Source organism: Phodopus roborovskii, unplaced genomic scaffold, assembly GCF_943737965.1.
Source record: "Phodopus roborovskii unplaced genomic scaffold, PHOROB, whole genome shotgun sequence".
NCBI classification, from domain to species: Eukaryota; Metazoa; Chordata; class Mammalia; order Rodentia; family Cricetidae; genus Phodopus; species Phodopus roborovskii.
This window is the reverse complement of record NW_026126415.1, coordinates 4,857,523-4,881,455: the sequence shown is the minus strand read 5'-3', so window position 1 is coordinate 4,881,455 and position 23,933 is coordinate 4,857,523. Positions and strand designations below refer to the sequence as shown.

General features: G+C 36.7%; 1 protein-coding gene across 1 annotated transcript in view; it reads right to left on the bottom strand.

Moving 5' to 3' along the window:
* The window catches only part of Hcn1 (hyperpolarization activated cyclic nucleotide gated potassium channel 1), a 331,515-nt gene that overhangs the window by 131,492 nt on the left and 176,090 nt on the right, over positions 1 to 23,933 (bottom strand). Inside the window, exon 3 of the mRNA XM_051183089.1 lies at positions 17,303 to 17,464. Within this exon, the coding sequence (XP_051039046.1) occupies positions 17,303 to 17,464 (162 nt within the window). The remainder of the gene's footprint in view (positions 1 to 17,302; positions 17,465 to 23,933) is intronic.

The window sequence follows — 23,933 nt, the reverse complement described above, 5'->3', positions numbered from 1 at the left end:
GCACAAGCAAACATACATACAGATATCATATACATACAGACAAAGGGGATAAAATCAGTCTTAGAAAGGAAAAAAATAATCTCTTTTAACTTTTAATAACACAATATAGAGATATCTACTCTTAGGAAACTAATTAATTATACCGTTTCACTTTGCGAAAATAGCAAGTGAAATATATTTACAATCGAGGTGAAATTATTTTTAATGGAATTGTTATGACATATGCCACACCTTTTTCCCTTTTTATGAATTAAATATCTCCGCTTTTCTCATATTGTATTCCTAATGGAAGCTGGTTTATGATTAATTCATTCTAGATTGATATTTTATCACAATAATTTTTCTTGGTACTATTAGTAAAGAAAATACAATAAATATTTACATTTTGATATCTTGCAGGAGATCCACACTCTTCAGTGTTTACTAGTTAATATTTCATCACTATGACCTGTCACGAGGGGTTTAAACGCATCTACTAAATCCAGCGACCACATCATTTGTGTTATACAGAGAAGTTCTGCAAAATTCCAATCTTGTGTCTTTTGGGTATATCTTATTCCATATTATTATTAATACTTAGATACGTGTTTGTCTCCTAATGAGAGACAGAAAGGATGTGGATCTTTATGGGGAGGGAGGTGGAAAGGACCTCGGAGGAGTTGGGGGAGGAAAACCATAATCATATTGCATAAAAAATACTCTCAATAAAATAAATACAGGGGGAAAATACCTCTAAAAATCATCACACATATTTTTTCCATTTGGCACAGCTCTATAAGGCATGCTACAACCTTTTAAAATAATGTGTTTTGTTGTGGAATGTATTATTCACTCTCTCTCCCCAAAATTCACCCCTCTTTTCCCTTCCTCCCTCTTGATGTTCCCTCCCACCTCCAAAGGCAACCCTTCTGTCTTCACGTCACGTGCAGTCCATTTCTCTCTCACACCTCTCTGGTTCCCGTCTTAAGATCTTTTCCCTCTCACGGCCCCTTTCTTAGTTTTATGAATGCAGCCCTTTGACATACATATATGCATAATAATGTACCCGTACATTAACATTGTCTTCATTTCTAAACATGCTGATGAAGAATCAAGTAAGATTACTGAGAAGAGCAGATCTTGAAACGTGAAGTTAATCATCAGTGTGTCACAATGACCTTAATTTATCCTGCACACAAATGGGCTTATGAATGGACATAAATTACTTTTGTAATTACTTCTGTTTCAGGAACAGAAGTAAACAATCAGCAAATGTTCAAATGTCAGGAAGAATAAAATGTGTCTGCCTGATTAGAAACTAGTTCTTTGGGGCTTTTTCCATATAAAACTTAATTTAAATTTGCAATTTACTTAACACGACCAATATTAGACTCAGTTCATTCTCTTCCTTAACAAGGAAGGCCTCATTAATATAACTCTAAGACTTAGCATATTTATTTTTGCTCTGATGTCTTCAGCCACTTTACCATCAGCATGTCAAAATCAACTCAGATTTAAAGCTAAAAATCCATTTGTATACCCCCCTTTTTCTTTCATTTTGACAGTCTTATTAGTCTTCAGTTTTGGATGGGGCTAAGGTCATAATCAGGTTTTACCCCACTCAGTCCTACTGCTGCCTGTACACAAAGGTAATATATATATAAATATATTTTAATAGGTTCTTCCAAAATATCTCAGATATATCTGTGCATGGGAAATAAAAGAATTGTCAACTGTGCCATAACCTGTTTTTATTAGTCAGTACTTCTGACCACACAGAACTTCTATGAAATCATTTCCTTTATGAATCAAACATCCTAAGCTATAATTTGCCACATCTTGCTCATTTTCTTTGTAAACCATTTTCATATGCCCTGGAAACGGTTCTAAAATCTTCATGTTTCTGTAAAATCCTATGCAAATAGCTCTCCATCTCTCTAACGCATCTCCCTTTAGGGGCGCAATGTAAAGGATCCAGGAGGCTGAGATCCTTTGTAATAGCAAAGTACTGATTTATTACTTCAATTTTCTTAAAATTTACCCAATCTACTCAGTTTAACATATTTAACCTCAACAGAAGACACTACTAAGTAAGACTGAATGTATTCTATTTATATTCTGTCACTCTTGAGTTATGCAATTCTGGGTCCTTCTTGCAATTATTAGTAAATGACACTAGTGTGTCTCTCCTTCTACATGTTCCTTCCACGTACATTTGTGGCCTGAAGACTTTTATTTAATAATCTGCAGATGACAGCGAAGTAAAAGCAATTTTGCATCCAACTTTTGTAGACTCTTACTGTTTATACCATACACACTTAACTTCTTGCATGTATAAAGAATATTTGCTTCCAGCCCTAGCTATCCAAGTCACCCCACGCATAAAAGACACACAGACATACACGCATCTCATGATCCCAGATTTATCTCAGACTCACTATGTAACTAAAAGTGACCTTGAATTTCTACACCTGAAGCCTCCATTTCACAGAGGTGAGTCACAGATTCAAGATGTTGAGAATTTCCCCAGAAAATAAGATTCCCGCCTTCCATTGCATGCATAAATGTCATGCTCTTTGATTCTTGAATCTGAATGCAATGTAGCTCATTCACGCTTTTGGCACCTTGGGTGCCCAATCACAATATACTATTCATCAAATATATCTCTTCTCTCTTAAGTAGTTTCTGTCAGGGTATTTTGTCAGAGTAAAAGAACAATAGCTAAGGAACCAGCCAACATTTGTTATAATATGAATGCAGATATCAACCTCAATCTACACAAAACTACAAGTTTTCATAATACATAATAGCATGCTGTGCTAACCACATCATAGATGTTCTGTGTATTGGGGTTACCACATTTAAAAGAGGAAATCAAGGCATAATGGTATTAGGCCACCTGCCCAAGGCCACGGTGCTTGTCTGGGACTGAATCTAATATATTTCAGGCACAAAAGTGAATCTCCTTTACAGTGATACTATTTAGATTTGCTTTTACAGTATTGTTATGTCCACTGTTAGGTTCTTCAATTTTGGTGAAAGTAGACTCCCATCATTTCTGCTAACATGTAGACTCATTCTTCCTTATGGAAAGCAAATGCTCCTTACCCAGGATTCAGCCTATACCCAGTTCTGTTGGGTTCTGGGATCCCTTCCCCAAACAGATCTGAGATTACATTTTCCATCATGATTGTTCAAGCAATATAAGATACATAACAATTCCTTTAATGGATCTTAAAGTAGACGTTATAATTGTATCTGATTCTATGGTATATTGAGGGACACTTTGCTTGACTTTATAATATGGCCATGAAAATGGTTCCGATAGAGAATGCATGGCATTCAGCAGTGTGGGCTTTTTTTTGTAATCACAAATGTAACTTCACATATGCCTGAATTTCCTTCAGTACTTTTCATCCAAACACCAAACACATGCAAATACAATATTTATTCAAGTCCCTGGGGATGTCCCAATTACTATGTCGTATAAGGGTGACAAATGAAGAGCAGAGACTTAGTCTCCTTAATAGTTCCCAAGCAAAGCTACATTTCTGAGGCCTCTAACTGGAAGAGTATTTAAATGTCGCCTGTACTGGGTTCAACTCATGTCTTCAAAGTATAAAATGACTGGAAATTATTCTGTTTTATGTTAAGCTGTTATTTGATGAACCACCCACCTATAGCAATAATAGTTGCATGAATGCAAGAAAAAAAATGGTTAACCCCATAAAATTATGAACTAAATTAAATTTGTCACAAGAGTTACTCAGTGTTATATTGTTACACTATAAAAATAAATCTCAAAAATGGAAGGGTCTATAGTGGGATTATGAAATGTTCATGCTCCAATTCGAGAAACATTCCTCGTGTAATTTCTTACATCCCCTACTTAGCATAAAAAAATGAAATAAGAGAAAAATGATAGAATATTCTCCATATGGAAAGTAACTATATAATTCCCCATAAGATTATCTGAAAATAAGCAAGAAATATCTCTCCACATAATACCACAGAATGATAATCTTGGGCACTTTGGAAACATTAGAAGTCTATATGAATTCCATGACATCTGTGTATCTGTTAGTGGAGTAATATAGAGTAAAGAACTGTCTACTTCGTATTCTATGGATTACCACTCACACAAATGAAAACAATGGAACCTCTTTATTACAGCCCATGTGAACTCAAAATATTTTTAGGAAATGTAAATAATTGTGCCATACAAGATGTGAGCCATTATAACTGCTTCTTATTGCCTGATACCTTTAGATTTCCGGCAATAGTAAAAGAAGTAACCTTTTCTAAAATTTGTTTTTCTTATTTTACATATCAAACCAGTTCCCTCTCCATCCCTCCCTCCCTCTCTTCCACCCTCCCATGCAGCCCGACTACCCTCCCATCCCAACCCGCCACACACACACTTCACAGGTAGGGTGATGCCTTCCAGGAGGGGTCATATAATTCTGTCAAGTCATTTGGAGTAGGGACTAGGCCCTCCATCCTGCCTCTAGGTTAAGGGAGTATCCCTCCATGGGGAATGTGCTCCCAAAGTTCTTTTGTGCACCAGGGATACATCCTGGTTCCATTGTCAGAGGTCCCTTAACTGCCCAGGCCTTCTAACTGAGATCCATGATCAGGGGATCTGAGTCAGTCCCATGTTGGTTTCCCAGCTATCAGTCTGGGGTCCATTAGCTCCCCTTGTTCAGGTAAGCTGTCTCTGTGTGTTTCTGTAGCCTGGGCTTGTCCTCTTTCTTTGCATCTGATTTCCAGTTCTGCTCAGTGTTTAGCTGAGGGTGTTTGCTTCTGTTTCCATCAACTACTAGATGAGGGCTCTATGATGCTGGGTAAGTTAGTCGTAGATCTCAGTATCAGGGAAGAGCATTTATGGTAGCCTTTCTACTATTGCTCAAACTGTTATTTGGGGTCAGTCTTGTAGGTCTCTGGACATTTCTCTAGAGTCAATTTTCTTTTCAAACCTATAATAGCTCCCTCTTTTATGCTTGCTCTCTCTCTCTCTCTTTCTCTGTCTGTCTGTCTGTCTCTCTGTCTTGCTTTCCTTTGTCTATTCCTCCCCTGACTCAATCTTCCTAGTCCTACGAGCTTTCCTCTCCTCCCCTTCTCCTTCTCCTAGGCCCCTCTCCACTCACTGCTCCCCCCACCTCAAGATATGATCATGAGATCTTGTCCCTTTCCCTTACTGTGAGGAATCTTATATGAATCTCTTAGAATTCCCCTTAGTATCCTAGTTTCTCTGGAGGTGTGAATTATAGGCTGATTTCTTCAAGTTCCATCCATTTGCCTGAGAATTTCAAGATTCCATTTTCCTCCCACAGAGTAGTATCCATTGTGTAAATGTGCCACATCTTCTTTATCCATTCTTCAATTGAGGGGCATCTAGGTTACTTCCAGGTTCTTGCTATTACAAATAAAGCTGCTATGAACATAGTTGAACAGAAGTCTTTGTTGCATGGAGTAGATCATTTGGGTATATGCCTAAGAGTGGAATTGCCAGGTCTTGTGGTGGACTGATTCTCATTTTCCTGAGGAACGGCCATACTGGTCTCCAAAATGTCTGTACGAGTTTGCACTCCCACCAGCAGAGGAGGAGTGTTCCCCTTTCTCCACATCCTCTCTAGCATAAGCTGTCATGGGTGTTTCTAATTTTAGCCATTCTGGCAGGAGTAAGATGGTATCCCACAGTTGTTTTGATTTGCATTTCTCTGATACCTAAGGATGTTGAGCACTTTGTTAAGTGTCTTTCAGCCATTTTGATTTCCTCTATTGAGAATTCTCTTCATTTCTGTACCCCATTTTCTAATAGGGTTATTTGGTGTTTTGGTGATGAGTTTCTTGAGTTCTTTGTGTGTTTTAGAGATCAACCCTCTGACAGATGTAGGATTGGTGAAGATCTTTTCCCAGTCTGTGGGCTGCTGCTTGGTCTTGTAAACTGTGTCCTTTGCCTTACAGAAGCTTCTCAGTTTGAGGAGGTTCCCCTTATTAATTGTCAATATCAGTGTCTGCGCTACTGGAGTTATGTTCAGGAAATGGTCTTCTGTACCAATTTGTTCAAGGTACCTCCCACTTTCTCTTCTAAGAGGTTCAGTGTGGCTGGATTTATGTTAAGGTCTTTAATTCATTTGGAATGGAGTTTTGTGCAGGGCGATACATGGGTCCATCTGCTAATCTTCTACACACTGTCATCCAGTTGTGCCAGCACCATTTGTTGAAAATGATTTCCTCCTCCCATTGTATACTTTTAGCTGTTTTGTCAAAAATCAGGTGTTCGTAGGTGTGTGCGTTAATATCAGGATATTTGATTCAATTACATTGGTCTTCCTGTCTATTTTTGTGCCAATACCAGGCTGTATTCTGGACAATAGCTCTATAGTGGAGCTTGAAGTCAGGTGTGGTGATGCCTTCTGAAGTTCCTTTATTGTACAGGGTTGTTTTGGCTATCCTGGATCTTTTGTTTTTCCATATTCAGTTGATTTTTATCCTCTCAAGGTCAGTGAAGATTTGTGCTGGGATTTTAGTGGAGATAGAAATGAATGTGTAGATTGCTTTTGGCAAGATTGCCATTTTTACTATGTTTATCCTACCTATCCAAGAACATGGGAGATGTTTCCATTTTCTGGTATCTTCTTTAAATTCTTTCTTTAAAGACACAAAGTTCTTGCTGTATAGGTCTTTCACTTGTTTGGTAAGCATTACCCCAAGATGTTTTATGTTCTTTGTGGCTATTTTAAAGGATGATGTATCTCTGATTACTTTCTCAGCCCCTTTACATCTGTATATTTTAGGTCTACTGACTTTTTTTTTTTTTTTTGAGTTTATCTTGTATCCTGCTAGTTTGCTGAAGGTGTTTATTAGCTGTAGGCGTTCCTTAGCAGAGTTTATTTTTGGGTCTCTTATGTAAACTATCATATCATCTGCAAAAAGTGACAGTTTGACTTCTTCCTTTCCAATTTGTATCCACTTGATCTCCATTTGTTGTCTTATTGCTTTAGCTAGAACTTCAAGTACAATAATGAAGAGATACGGAGAGAGAGTGCAGCCTTGTCTTGTTCCTGATTTTAGAGAGATCACCTTAAGCTTCTCTCCATTCAGTTTGATGTTAGCTGTTGGTTTACTGCATATTCCTTTTATTATGTTTAGGTATGTTCCTGTTATCCCTGATCTCTCCAAGAACTTTATCATGAAAAGGTGTTGAATTTTGTCAAAGGCTTTTGCAGCATCTAGTGAGATGATCATGTAGTTTTTCTTTTTCAGTTTGTTTATATGGTGGATACATTGATAGATTTTTCATACGTTGAACCATCCCTGCAGCCCAGGGGTGAAGTCTACTTGGTTCATGGTGGATGATTTCTCTGATGTGTTCTTGGATTCAATTTGCCAGTATTTCATTGTGTATTTTTCATCAATGTTCATGAGGGATATTGGTCTGTAGTTCTCTTTCTTATTTGTGTCTTTGTGTGGCTTGGGTACCAAGGTAATTGTGGCTGTGTAAAAAGAGTTTGGCAATGAACCTTCTGCTTCTATTGTGTGGAAAAATTTAAGGAGTATTGGTATTAGATCTTCTTTGACTTTCTGGTAGAATTCTGCAGTGAAGTCATCTAGACTTGTGCCTTTTTTGGTTGGAATTCTTTGATGACTGCCTCTATTTCATTAGGGTTATAGGTCTATTTAAGTTGCTTATCTGTTCTTGATTTTATTTTGGTAAGTCATAGTTACCCAGAAATTTGTCCATTTCCTTTGAAGTTTCAAATTTTGTGGCGTACAGGTTTTCAAAGTATGACCTGAAAATTGTCTGGATTTCCTCAGTGTCCATTGTTATGTACCCCTTTTCATTTCTGATTTTGTTAATTTGCATGCTCTCTCTCTACTTTTTGGTTAGTTTGGATAAAAGTTTTTCTATCTTGTTGATTTTCTCCAAAAAAAAAAAAAAAAAAAAAAAAAAAAAAAAAAACAATTCTTTGTTGCATTGATTTTTTTTTTTATACTGTTTTCCTGGTGTCTACTTTATTGATTTCAGCCCTCAAATTGATTATTTCCTGGCATCTACTTTTCCTGGGTGAGTTTGCTTCTTTTCGTTCTAAGGATTTCAGTTGTGCTGTTAATTCTCTAATGTAAGTATGCTCCGTTTTCTTATGGGACTAAGGTGTCCCATAAGTTCGGGTATGTTGTGTCCTCATTCTCACTGAATTTTAGGAAGTCCTTAATTTCTATCTTTATTTCTTTAATAGAAGAAATCTTATCATCCAAAAATACATATAGCTTTTTACGTACACCCATGATATCCCAAATCATTGCAGTGCTACACACAATTCAAGAGTTGGTTTCTGCGGACATACACCCAATGTGCCATATTATGGTTGAAGCTAGACGGGAGTTGCTTAATAGAATGGTAAGGTGCTTTCAGAGTGACTGAGATTCCATTAACATCTTTTTCTGGTTAGCATCTGTGTCTGTAGCCAGTGGATATGCTTCTACATTAGTCTTTTTTGTTTTTTTCACCGAAATTGAAAGTATATGCATTGTATGTTCATCTCATTAAGTGTAGCTGAATTCATGTTACACAAAATTTTACATAGGATTTACATCAAGACTATCTATGTAAACTATTTTACCAAGATAAATAAATTTGTGTAGAAGGAAAATAGTAACCTGCATGATTAGTTCCTTTGCCAACTTTAGCCGACTTTAGCTGGTGCTCATGAAGTAATTCTTTAACAGATGCTTCTTCTAGCCATTTGTTTGTTATGTTTAAGAATCAGTGTGATTCATGTTTTAAAAAAAAAGCTTCTTTCTAATTTAATTTAAATAATAAAAATAAAAAGTATCAGTGTGATTATGGGCATGATACAAAATATATGTATTGTATCTCTGGCACTAGAGATGAGCAGGAGGGAACATTGTGACTTAAAAATACAGCTCAGGCATATTTCAGTGAAGATTAGGTTATTTTAACATGTTTCAAAATATATGCAACTATTTAAAAGACAAAAAGAATGAGCCAAAAAAAAAAAATAGGCTGAGAACTTAGGCTATGTTCGTATAATTTGTTTGTGTAAGACAGGCTCCATGTAACCACTGTTTCTCTATAACTCTCTGCATGCTGTTGAGGATGGCCTTAATTGCCCTTCTTCTGTCTCCTGAGTTCTTGGGTTAGACGCATGCACCACCCCCGCCAATTCCATGTGGTGCTGAAGATCTAAGACAATGTTCTGAACACAGGAGATTATACATACTAGGTAAGTACCCTAGCAGGTAAGCTACATGTCCCATTCTTTGGTCACGTATTTCTAAAGTAATCTAGCAGAGTCATTCAAGTAGATACGTGAAATTATAGTAAGTGTCTTATTCTTCTGCATTAAAGAACTGTAAATCAATTTGAGATTTTTTTGCATTGCAAATTTAATTTGCAAACAAAATACATTAGACTTTGTTTCCATATGCTCATTCCCATCAAATAACATATAAGAAAGAAGAAAACAGTTTACAAATTCTTTTCCTTTTGGGAGATACCATGTTTCCAACAAGGAGTGCTAATCAGGCAGACTTTCCTAATGGACAAAAAGGGGATGGCAAAGAGAAACCACAGCACTCAGCAAGCTGCTGACCTACTTTATTATTATAAGTTCACATCGGCTATGAATGCATTTTTCCCCAAGTAGAGCCGCAATGATTTGTCAGCAAATCACCTACCTTTTGTTAGGGCATTTTTAAAAACTCTGTTATGGCAGTACATTCTATTTTGGAAAAAAAAGTCAATACTACTGTAATAATATAATTCTAATACAGAGAAATTGAAACATAAAGTAGATTACTAAACCCCAAGAGAGGAGAAATGTTTCTCTTCAATTCTTAGTTACATTGCTTCAGCATCTTTCCTTAAGTTTATTAGTTTAGTGACATTATTGGAACCAGTCATTTTCTAAGTAGTTGAATGGGATGGCTCTTTACAATTTTTTCTAGACTATTATCAGTAGATAATATAATCATCCTAGGCTTCCATGATTGACTTACATATTGCTTTTTTTCCTCTCAAACTGTTTACTTACAGGAAAAGGTGTCAGCTGCTATTTACACTCTGCCTCTATGCATTTACTTGACCATTGCAGATGTGAAACTGAAATTAACTGAGGTAATTTGAGATTCATTATTTTCAAGGTCACAGTCACAAAGCCAGATGATTATAGCTGAAATGGTCCTTCGGTTTATACTCCTCACAAAGTCTCATCCTAATCTATGTAAGGTACATGGCCACCCATAACATACCTTTAGGAAATTACTAGGAAAAAATATCATTGTATGGGTTGTTCAGTAAGGGTAGAACAGACTATGTAAGCATCTTAACTTTGAAGGATGTTCAACTTGGGCAATAGGAACTACTCATTATTTTTACAACACTCAGCTCATGTTCAGGGGTCTTGGGGTGGTTCATAAATTTTGTAGGCCTCAATTATATTTACTTTAACAAAAGAAGTATGTAAATTTCTGTTGCATTATATTATAAATTCCTTCGGAGCAAAGCTAACGTTCCTACGGCTTGTACAGTTTGTAGCACCCTGTGGAAAGCGGTATGAAGGAATGCCTGTTGGGAAATTGGACTAATGAGCATGAGACATAGTCTCATTCTCCACTCTAAGCTTGGTATGTAAAATAATGTCTAGAATAAGGATGAGCTCAGCATATAATCCAAATGAGAGAACAACTATACACACTCAGCCCACAGCAGAAGAACCCAAGTGCAGGAAAGTCAAGTGATATATTTAGAGTTATAGATTTTAGGAGGAAGAGTTCTGGAATGTATGTCTCTACAATTCATTCTGCTGGCATTTCCCCTGTGCATCTCTACTAAGTCAGGGCAGAGTGTGCTCTTGTTAGCTACAAATTAAGACCAGCCTTCTGATAAGAAAAGGAAGATGTTAAAGGTGGTACCAACGTTTCAATGTTTGAACACATAAAATGAAATGGGCAAAGGCTCACACAGAATATGGCACATCTGACCATGGTTGCTTTTAATAGGAAGAGATAGTAAGAGTGTGAGGTTATTTGTGAGCATGCCTTATACACTGTCTGGAATGAGTGTAAAACTGGGTGGTAGCTTGATTTTCCAACTGGAACTCGTAGATATACTATATACATATGTATATAAGAAGATTTTTAAGCATATTACTTATATACTGGCACTTTTTTACATTTTCTAAAGCAGATTATCATATTTTTAATTAGTTCACACATTAATCGTATGGGTAGAACAGCTCTTTACAAATGTGATTCAAAGGATGCCCAGTTACAGTATTGAGAAAGTACTAACTATTGAGTGAGCAATGTATGAAAGGTTGGCAAATAATCTGTGTAGCATGCATGTAAGGCCAATTATGTAGTCTACAGAATAGGATTTGTCATGATTAAATAATTATTGATTTCTTAATAGAAGAATTACAGAAACTAAATACTACAGGGTACTATTTGATTACTCCTAAATTATTCTGATATTAATAATGCTCAAAAGCAAATATGGAACTATGCAACCATTTCAACTTATAAAATATATGGATACAAACTTAATTTAAAATTCAGTAGCACTCTACATACAAATGACAAACAGCCTGGGGGGGATCAGAAAAACACCTTTCACAATAACCTAAAATTATATAAAATATCTTGGGGTAACTCTCACCAAGCAAGTAAAAATTTTATATGTTAAATACTTTAAGACACTGAAGAAAGAAACTGAAGACTATCAGAAGATGGGAAGATCTCTCATTGTCATGGATCAATTAGCATAGTAAAAAATGGTCATAGTAACAAAAGCAATCTACAGATCCAATGCAATCCCCACCAAAATTCCAACATAATTCAAAACAGATCTTGAAAGTAAAAAATTCCAGCTTCATATGAAAACACAAAAAAACCAAGGTGGCCAAAGCAATACAGAATAATAAAAGTACTGTTGGAGGTATTACTATCCCTGAACTCAAATGGTACTAGAGAACTATAGTAATAAAAAACAGCATAGCATTTGCAGGAAAACAGAAATGTCAATCAATAAGATAGAATTAAAAAAGCAGACAAAAAGCTACATACCTATAATCACCTGATTATTTGTAAAGAAGGCAGAAATAAACAATGAAAAAAAAAGTCAGCATCTTCAACAAATTTAGCTGGTCAAACTGTGAAAGGATGCAAATAAATCCATACTTATCACCCTGCACAAAACTCAAGTCCAAATTGATCAAAGACATTAACATAAAAACAGGACACTGAACCTGATGGAAAATTGGAAATAGCCTTCAACCCATTGTCATAAGAAATGAATTTCTCAACAGAACACCATTATAATAGAAAATAAAATCAGTAATTAATGAATGGGGCCTCATGAACTTAAAAACAACTTAAATGTCCCTCAACAGAGGAATGAATAAAGAAAATGTGATACTCTTACACAAAGGAGTATTATTCAACCTTACAAAAAAGATCATGAATTTCACAGGATGGATTTAGAAAAAAAAATCATCCTAATGCACATAATACATACCCAGAATGAAAATTATGGTATGCATCTGTTTATATGTCAATATTAACTATTAAGTAACCAATCCACAATCCTTAGAACTGCGTAGGTGAAACATACAATGAGGGAATTTGGGGAGTGTGTGCAGACAGATCTCCATTGGAAAGGGAGACAGGGTGATAGTTATGATAAACTGAAGTAACTGAAACACGAGGACCAAATGGAGAGAGGGGAAAAAGAGGATGAGGGAAGAGACACAGAGACAGCTAAAAATACAAGGGACTCAGGGTTTAATATGGAAAATTTATACAGAGGAAATTCCCTAAAATATATTCATATGTGGAGGCAATCTAACAGAAATCATAACATAGTGGTGAAGACAGAGTCTCAGCTAGTTATTTCATGTTCCAGTACCAGGATTAGGTTGCATCTAATTGAGTTATTTATGAAAGGGGTCTAATGGGAACATTCAAACAACCCAAACTCCTGTCAAGTCTATAGGTTGCTCTCCATGAACAGACAGCAAGACCTCATTGCTGAAGATACCTAGATCTGGTGCCTACATAGACCATTACATCTATGTGATAGCATCTTTGGTACAAGAAACTACACTGCACTACCAAAGGAGAGATGTATAAAACATCCCAGCCACAAACCCTTTGATCCACAATGGTGCCCTGCCCTCAAGATATGCTATTGCAGTAGTGGCACAAATTTTTTTGGTAGTAACCAACTAATAACTGACTTGTCAGAAAGCCCATGCCATGAGATGGAACTCATCTCCAACATTGCTTGGGTGGCCAAGAACCTGGGACTAGATAACCCAAGGACCTAGGTGAAAACTAAATACTACTGTTTTAAAAAAAGTGTAGCAATAAAATGACTCCTGATGACATTATGCTATGCTCATAAGCCAGTGGCTCGTTCAGCCATCATCTGAGAAACTTCTTCCCCTTCCAGTAGATGGAAACAAATACTGAGACACAATTCAGAGAGTGATACCTCTTAGAATACTTACTCTCTAATTTGGATGTCTCCATTAAGTCCCTCATCCTAGGACTCAGGGAACCATACAAAAGGCAGTAGAAATAGTATAAGAACTAGAGGGAATGGAGGACACCAAGAAAACAAGGCCCTCTAAATCAACAGGATCAAGGCATATATGAACTCACAGAAGCTGAAAGAGCAGCACAGGTCATCCTATGGTCTGCCCTAAACGGGGTCCTAGATGGAAGACATGGACACATACCCATATCCATAACCCAGAAGCACTCCTAACTGATAGACATTTGCAACTTAAAATTTGTTCCCCTAAGAGAGTTTCACTGGGGAAAAAAACATACTACTCTAGAGGGTCGCCTGAATGTACAGTAGTTGATGGACAACACACCATGAACTCATCACCATCTTTGGAGGTTCCTTATTTCATAATATCATGTCAAGGCTTTTAATTTTTTCATTTGACTAGTATGTCCTCAAACTAACTTTATGGTGTACCATGTTCTGGTTAGAATAGTAAATCCAAATTCCATATTTGGAGAGTACAGAACACTTTGGAGACCTAATAAGCTTACCTTAATGCATTTGAGATGATAACCAACATGTTATCATCTGAAGGACTGTAGGCAGAAGACACAGGCCACCTAAATGTGAGCCTATGGCCTCAATCATGGGAAATCTTGTTCTACAATAGTAATGTTTCACTGCAAGATATTCATGTCATTAGTGACATTTCATGTGGAGGGAAAGCATTTTAGATTCGGGTAATTAATAAGCAATTTAAATTATACTGTGGTCTTATCTTGTCACATTCTTAAAATTAATATTTCTCATTTGTAATTGTATCCAATGCTATTACCATTAAATTATTTTTATAATAAATTAATATATTCTCAGTCAGTGCTTCCTGCAAGCAAGCACAACCACAAGATGTCAAGGGAACGTGACACATTTTCTTAGACATTAATTATCTGCCAAACCTAAGATCTTAATTCAAAAAGGATTTTTTGAGTCAAAGTTGGTTAGTAAGTGGAATAAAAGCAAATATTACAAATGTGTAACAAGATGAATCCTGTTCTTGCCTTTTCTGCTGAGTCAGGTTCTCCTTTCTCTTCATTTTAAGTCACTCACTAAATTCATGTGTTGACTCCTTCAACACAGTGTTATAAGAACTTCCTTAAAATTTATAAATTCATGGACAAGGAAATTAGCTGACAGGAAGCAAGCTTATTTTCACTGAACCAAATATAAATTAGAAAAAGTTAACATAGCAATGATTATATTAAACCAGTAATATTATATTAAACACATAACTGTATATGTGTTTAACATGACAGTTATGGTAGTAACTTCAAACTTCTAATCAAGGACTGGAACAGGGATTTCTAATCTTAAGTTACATGCTAATAATTGGCCAACTGGATATGAAGATTAAAAAGGTCAAGATAGATGGCAAGTTTGGCTACAGATTTTCAATATGTGTGCAATTCTTAATAATATTTAAGGGCATGCAATTAATGGAGTGCCAAAGACAAATATCACAGCATAATTATCATGCCATATTCATGAAGGGCTCATGTGTCTTATATACAACTTGATTTATAGTCTCAAGTTTTTTTTATTTTCAAATTAGATTTTTCCACAAATAGAGAAAACCATCACTTTGGCATTTTTTTTTTTTTTAGAACAGATAATGTTGCTGTGTGAATCATGTTGCTTTTTAACCACCATTCTTAGCTGTCCTATATAATCTTGTGTCAAAGATATTGTAGCATGCTTTAGAATAGACAATTTGAAGAAAGATACACATGAACTGTCCCTATTACTGTGTATTCTGAGTAACAGCATATTCAAATAATTTCTGGGAAAAAAACCAAATAAACAAGAGAGACAAAGAAGTTATTTGCAGCTTCCTAAAGTTACTTTATATATAAAGAGGAGATAATGAATGCTGGTGTTTTTAACCACATTACTTTAAATACAACATACACCCATAATATCCCTCCTTTCTGCCTCTCTCTCTCTCTCAATCTCTCTCTGTCTCTCTGTTACTCTGTATCTCTGTTTCTCCATGTCTGTCTCTGCCTCTCCGTCTACATGTCTGTCTTTGTCTCTATCTCCCTGTCTCTATTTCTCTGACATGCACAAGTGTACATAGTCTTGCTTAAAGAAAACAAACACATAAAAATGCTTAAAAAGTGTGCTCAGATTAAAGACATAGCACATTGCCTGTAGTTAGCTACCCAATTGTGTTCACTTTTCAGATAATTGAAAAGAGTTATTTTACTGTTTCAATGATAGCAGCTGCAATTTTTCTGGTCAGTTTACACCTTTTTGCTCTATACTCCATCAGCAACCTGATGAGAGTGGAGTCGGAGTCCCTCCCTCTCCCAGGCAGCGTCTCCATCCCTGCCTATGCCGTCCATTTCCTTCCCTCAAAGAGAAGGAAATGGACAGATGAAGGTGGCAACAGAGATTTGAAAAGTGATCCAACCCATACAAATTTCTCGCAGTATTCTATATAAACATTAATAAAGAATATTCACCAAGTTTTGATGCTGGACAGTAGGTTAAAAGAAAATAATGTGTCGGGCGTTTTCTTAGCCACTTTCTGTTGTTCTAATGTGTTTCCCAAAATTTGCCTTTTGCAAACTTAATTCAAGACGACTCGCGAGGTTGGCGGATGGAAATTAATGGAAGTTGGGTAGGTCATGAGAGGTCGTCATGGTGAAAATATTAACCTCTCCCACGTGGAAACAGTTTTCCTTCTCTCTAGGAGATTCAGACACAAACTGCCATTTTGCAGCCAGGGACTGAACACAGAAGTACCATAGTTTTGAGTTTCCCAGACTCATGAATTGTGAGGAATACATTTCTGTCTTTCTATAAATTCCCCAGTCTAGTATTCTTATATAAGCACAAACAGGCTTGGGTAGCACTGTGGACAAAGAAATAAAAATCTTTGAACTTAAATTTCGGAGTGAAGGTCAGAAAATTTATACATAAGTATATACGTTTGTGAATATGTATGTGCAAAGGTTACCAAAAGCTAAATGTGCTTATAATTAAACATCAAAAAGGAGATAGATACATGGTTTATGCAAAAGTTTTCAGAAAAAGTTTCTGAGGAAGTAGTTTTTAAGCAGACATGAACGAGATAAAGGATAGACACAGATGAATGTGAAATTGCATATAATAAGGGCATATTATCCTAACATTTTGTATTAATATGCTTGGCTTAATATACTGCATGATAAAGATTAAAATTTATCTTTCTCATTAATATTTGCTTGTTCTAACCACAAAACCTACTGAGATAAAAACTTCATACATACCTAATACACAAATATAAAAATACTTGAAAGCACATACATCACACTTAGGTGTGTGCATTTCTATCACTTACATAAAGTATATCTCAGCAGTTGAAGTACAAATTTTTGCGTGTGTTTTTGTTTTGCTTTGTTTTGTTTTTGAGACAGGTTTCTGTGTGTAGCCTTGGCTGTCCTGGAACTCTCTCTGTAGACCAGGCTGGCCTCGAACTTACAGAGATCCACCTGCCTCTGCCTCCAGAGTGCTGGGATTAAAGGCGTGTGCCACCAACGCCTGGCTAGAAGTCCTATTTATAGCACATAGTGGCAGCAGCATTTACATTCCTAGGAATGCAAGAGGGAAGTTTAGTTCTGGAGAGTCTGGGTCAGCTAATTCTACGTCTCATCTTGTGGAAGAAGAGAAGGCGCACCATGCTAGCATATTTGGCACAAACATGGAGAGTCAGAAAAACAAATGTCATGAGTTACTTACAACCATTTCGTTCAGAGAAACCCAGCAATCGGGCGGGAAGTCCTGCAGCAGGGGAACCAGGAACTGAAGGCAGCCGTCCCAGTGACACAGGAGCAGCATCATGCCGATGAGGTTGAAGATCCTCACCACCGCACTGGCGAGGTCATAGGTCATGTGGAATATCTGTCACCAAGACATAAAGTCATGCTTTAAAAGTCGCAGGACAGACCAAGCGTGCCAGCAACGTCACGGCTGATGTGAGCTCCACGCACAAAATAAAAAATGAGAACTGTTCAGATCGAGAAACACTTTACCTTTTTTTATTTTTTATTTTTTAACCCTTATCAATAAGGCTGTCCACTCGGCTGGTTTAGTTTGATCCTACATGAAGGGTAAGTAAGGTACTGCATGACAGCTGGTTAAATCACAGGTTTTATTTCACATGATTGCAATTACCTGTATTCACATATTCTAAAATGCCTTCACTAGGTTTGATATTATCATTATTTTCTCTGGAAAAAAAATATGTATCTTGTGTTTCCAAAAACATGAAGAAAATGAAAAATACTTGCATATGATTGTACTGGACAATATTAACGGGAAGTCAATGGCAGCAACATTTATATTTTATACTATAAAATTATAAAAATTGAAAAAGTTTCAGTTTCGATATTCGGGCTTATAGAATGTAACTCCGTGTACATTTATTCTCTCTGTTGATCTGTACACATTATCAATACTATCAGGTATCCAAGTGAGCATAGTATTTCTAATAACAATTTTAAATTTCTGGAATTTCAAGTCAATAGCACCTGATAACTGGGCACTAGTTAGAAAGAAGAATACTTTTGATAGGTCATTTTTGATGTGGACATATTTTAATATTATGTGGTATCATAATTTAAAACGTCTTCCATCTTAATAGGATAACTGAATCGATCCACATTTTTCTTTGAAAAATTTTTCTTTGGGAATATGAGAAAACATTATCTGAATCCATGAGGTGTTGGATTTAGGGCTTTACCAAACCTAATGTCTAGTTGCTTCTTGACCTCGTACTAAATACAGTAGAATTTGCATAAAATCTAGCAACCTCTGTTTACATCCTAGTTCAATTCTGAATGGCTTACAATAGCTAATAAAATATAAATGCTACATAAATAGTTGTTCTGCTATATTATTTTTAAAAATATTTTTAATAATTAATTCAGTATTATTTTATGTACATTGGTGTTTGGCCTGCATGTATGTCTGTGTGAGGGTGGCAGATCTTGGCATTTCAGACAGCTGTGACATGCTATGTGAATGCTAGGAATTGAACACAGATCCTCTGGAAGAAAAGTCAGTGCTCATAACGGCCGAGCTATCTCTCCAGACCCTCAGTTAAGGAAAGGTGTTTATACATGGTCAGTAAAGGCAGATTTTTCCCCCTTCCCAAATATTTTCTTTTTGCACTCAGTTAAATTTGTGAATGCCAAAGCCACAGATGTGGATAACTGACTTATCTTTTTAATGTTCATGAGGACTATGCGATGACACGGAATAGCTCTTCAATGTACCAGAAAATTTAAAGGGAAAAGAAAGACAAGGACAGACATAACTTCCATGTCCTTGATTTACGTAAGAAAGTAGATTACATGCCGGGAAAATCAATTTATAAATGAATGTGCTAACAAAAGGAATGTTCAATGGATTAGTACTAGGGAAAATGAACTTAGTGAAAGCAGTTGGCAAACTTGGAAACTAACACAATGCCTTCCTTACATATGACGAATGTACTAACTGTGTAGACTGTGCCGCTGGTAAACTAGTAAGGGGATATTAACGTCAGATCTTGGAATCCCATTTGAAGAGGTTTGTATGAAGGCAATGCGATGCTTACTATACACAGTTTTATCATGAAACCAAAACTAGGTTGCTTTTAAGATGATGCTATTTTATGAAACACTTTTGGGAAGCTAACTTTGGAAGCTTGAAATAAAATCAACATTTAAAAGATTTAAATGACTTCTTGATCTCCTATGAGACCACAGGATGAGGATAGGGCATGTGTGGCCATGCTTCTCCACCGGGAATGTTTGGGCTAGATTCTCTCAATTGCTTCAACCTAATGGGATGGCATTGAGGCACAAAGAGAAAACTAGGGGTCAGCTGAACTAAAGTTTTTTTATTTTTTAAAAAAAACAACAACAACAACAACAATGTATCCATCTTATCTTGCATATTAGTTGGTAACGCAAAATAAGTAAGAATTCAATAATGAAAATATTTTTCTCTATTATATACATGGTATAGAGCGATGCCAACATTCTTAACCTACACTCATCATGATCAGTCTAGTACAGCTGTGCAAACACCACCCCATAGCACCATTTGCTAGATAAAGTCAACGGGCTCCTGGAAAGAACTGCCCGAGGGAAACAGTACTACATAATTCTGTATGCTGTGGACATCCATGTGGCATCATGCATTGGCACAGATGCTTGTTATTCTGGCAGAGGAGCCCACAAAGTTGAGAGCACCCAGTCTGAGTGGGTTTGTGTCAGATAAGCTCTAGAAGAAAGAGAAGCGCTGGTCCGCTCTTGGCATCTGCCTCCTGAGAGAGATCACTGAGTAGCAAATTTTGGTAAGGGGCCAGTAAGTCAACTACAAATCGTAATGGAGAAACCACCCTATTTACCTCTTAATGAACACCAAGAAGGAAGAAAATCATGCCAGAGCACTTCTACCACGGCAAAAGAAAAATCAGACTTGAAAAGCTACACAGGCATTGGCAATATTTGTTAGCAGGGCAAGATACAATCAAGTGAGTTCCGACCTCTGGGGAATAGGCAGGATGTCAGCTGCACAGCTTGGACTCCTTCAAGAACTGAGTGAGGGTGAACAATGGTGCCTCGTCAGCTCAGATAATCGTGCATATCCGGATGTTTTCCAGGCCACCTGAGGTTTTGACTATCACACACAATGTGGAGTGTGCTGAACAAACCACTGTAAATGGGAGGGTCTTTAAGAGTGATAACCATAGTCCTTAAAAACGGGGTTTCCCATATCACACGAACTCGCCAGTGTGAACATATGCAGGCTCTGTCCCTGACTGTTCACAGCACTGGCTCTCGCGCACCATTAACTCACACAACAATGTCTTCTTCAAAGACCTGCCCCGGTTTTATTTTTATTAAATATTGCATTTCCTTTCATTTATTTTACATCTCGACTTCTATCATCTCCCCCCCCCGTGCCTCCCCACTATCCCCTCCAGCCATACAGTGTTCTACTCCTGACTGAAGCTGACCAGAGTCTACCATGCCAAGCCTTTCTTCTCAGACTTAAGCCATTTTACTGAGAAAGAATTTGCTTTATACAGTTTTTCAATGGACCATGACGTTTCTCTTTTCTTTTTTTTTTCTTGACAATTTTATTTTATTTCATTTTACTCTCTATCCCTGGTGACTTTGCTTCATTAACCACCATCTTCTTCTTTGACTCTGTCTTACAGAAGGTAAGGACCTTCCAAGTCTCTCTTCCATATTGAATATATATTCCTGTCCAGCCACTGTACTCATAGCACATCTCAAACACATTGAAAAACTATTTATATATTTGTATTACTGAATACACAATATATACTTCTGGTGTTTCTTAGAATCCGGTGATCTCCTAAGACTGATCTCGGCTGAACTGTCTTAAATTCACTCCCACAATAACCAAGCTGGGGATGTCTAAATCTTTACTGAAGTTACTCCCATTCCACATCACTTTTGTGTCCTCTGAATAGCACTGTATTCATTGATGCTCAATGTAGCCTTTTCTGAAGTCCATGTTAGAGTGGCTCTGTGAACTTGCATTCCTCAGGTAACTAAATACTGTTCATTGCTCTCTACAAAAATTCTTAATTTGCAAATCCCTTATTTCAAGTGGTTGTCACCTATCACTTTAGTGGCTTTTTAACATCCTAAAGTATTTCATGTTTCTACCTTTGCCCTCCTCCATCTTACAAGTAAAGCTTTCTTCCCAATACAGACTCATTCTTTTGTATTTTAGATAAACACTAATCCTAAAGTCTAACAAAATAAGATGTCATGATCTGGCCAAGGCTTGCTTATCAAGCCTCCTCTCCCTTGCCTCCTCTTAGCCTACACATTCATTTTCTTCTGTCATCTCATTTGAAAAATTCATGATTCCCTATCCTCACATGTCTGAGGTTATATAACCAATGTCTCCTTTAAAATGGAGTTTCCTAAGATTGAAAGAACCTCGTCATACCATCTTAGGTGCTCAATGCCTTTGACACATGCAAACATGATTTAGACAAAAATAAGTTGAATGAAAAGAAAACTCGATAAACTAAACTTACTATTGATAGTATTCATGCAATTTGTCTTTATATTAATAAATAGTACACAAAATTGTAATAGAGTTGACAATACAGTTGTCCAAGCTTCAATACTTACAAGGCAGAATTTGTATGTTTTAATGTTTTGAGTGTTTTATGCCTGAAGAAATTTTAAAGTATTGTAAGCTCCTCTGTAGATTTATAATGGTGCAGATATTTCAGCTTTTGAGACTACTTTAAATTAATTTTAAAATTGCTCTCTGCTGATATTGTTTTTGACAAATATGACCCCACAGAACTTTAAGACTCATAATCCATTATCAACTTCAGCTAATAGTCTATCCTTATAACAGACACCAAGGCTGTGCCAAAATTTACTTGAAAAAAAAATGAGATTTGGACTTACTCCTATTGAGTTGGCACTATTTAAACTCAATAGAATTCAGTATTTTTGACAAGCTCTAAATGGAGGAGTCCAAAAGGTTACTATCATTATTATCTGGGCTTCCACCCAACATTCAGATTCACAAATCACTGTCATGTTTAAGGCTACATTCAGCTCTGATTCTAGCCTCCACATCATTATTTTCATTGGGTATATTTATGTGGAATATGAGTTAAAGGAAGATTTTCTGCACTATGCTTACTAATTTTTCTAAAGAGAAAAATGTTTGAAGTTTAAGACTTAAAATTACACACACACACACACACACACACACACACATACACACACACACACTTTTTTCTTATTTTATATATCGATCCCACCTCTCCCTCCCATACCTCCAACTACTTCTCCAAACCTATTCCCTACCCACTCCACAGGAAGGGTGATGCCTTCCAGAGGGATCATCAAAATCTGTCATGTCATTTGGAGTAGAGTCTAGGCCCTCTCTCCTGTCTCTAGTCTAAGAGAGTGTCCCTCCATGGTGAATGTGCTCCCAAAGTCCCCAAACAACATATAGTATCTTGTGGTAACACTTACCAAACAAATGAAAGACTTATATAGCAAGAACTTTGAGTCTTTAAAGAAGGAAATTAAAGAAAATACCAGAAAATGAAAGATTTCCCATGCTGTTGGATAGGTAGGATCAACATAGTAAAAATGGCAATCTTGCCAAATGCAATATACTTATTCAATGCAATCCCCATCAATATTACAACACAATTCTTCACTGACCTTGAAATTACAGCACAATTTTTCACTGACCTTGAAAGGATAATAATCAACTTTATATGGAAAAACAATAGACCCAGGATAGCCAAAACAACCTTGTACAATAAAGGAACTTCAGGATGCATCACCATTCCTGACTCAAGCTCTACTATAGAGCTATAGTCCTAAAAACAGCTTGGTACTGGCACAAAAATAGACAGGTAGACCAATGAAATCGAACTGAAAATCCTGATATTAACCCACACACCTACGAACACCTTATTTTTGACAAAGCCTGTAAAATTATATAATGGAAGGGGACAAAATTTTTAATGATTTTAGTGCACCATAGTAGATTCAACTATAAAACTACCTTTTATTTTTTTTTCAATACAGAGTTTCTCTATTTGTATGTTGCCTTGGCTGCGCTGGAACTCATTCTACAGACCAGGCTGGCATCAAACTCACAGAGATCCTCCTGCCTCTGCCTCCCAAGTGCTGGGATTAAAGACATGTACCACTCCTACCCAGCTAAAAGTACTTTAAAGAAAAATTTCCAAAGAAACGCTAGTATTATATATTCAAAATAAGATAATTTTAAAAAAAGTATTGAAAATTATTTTTAATCATAGATCAGAGTGGCTGTAGAACAACACTTTTAACATAAAAAAAGGGACAAGGGGAATTCTAAAAAATTTCTAAATGTAGGCAGAGCCCCAAAATCTCCTAGGGATTTTAGAACAATTTGCTTTTCATCAGTCAAATATACTGGCCTAGCTACCCTTCACATGAGAGTCCAATAGCCTGAGTCTTTGCCTCCCCTTCTTAATTTACATAAGAGCTTTGGGGAAGCAAGCAGGACATGTAGGTAGAATCCTTAGGATGGGATTAACACCTACATAAGGAGGCACCAGGAACCATCCTAACTCTCCATCTCTTTTCCATGTGAGCAGCTTTCTCCAAAGCAGGAAGATAGCTCTCAAATGACACATCTCATCCAAAAACATTGGAACAGAAAGACAACATGGGCTACTGTCCAGGTTGAGTTGCATGTGTATTTGGCGGCAGGATATCAGGAAAGGCTGCTGGTCACATGACTAAAATGAAGCAAACTAAAACGTTTGCAGCTCAGTTAAATGCAATAGACCCGACATCACTCATAA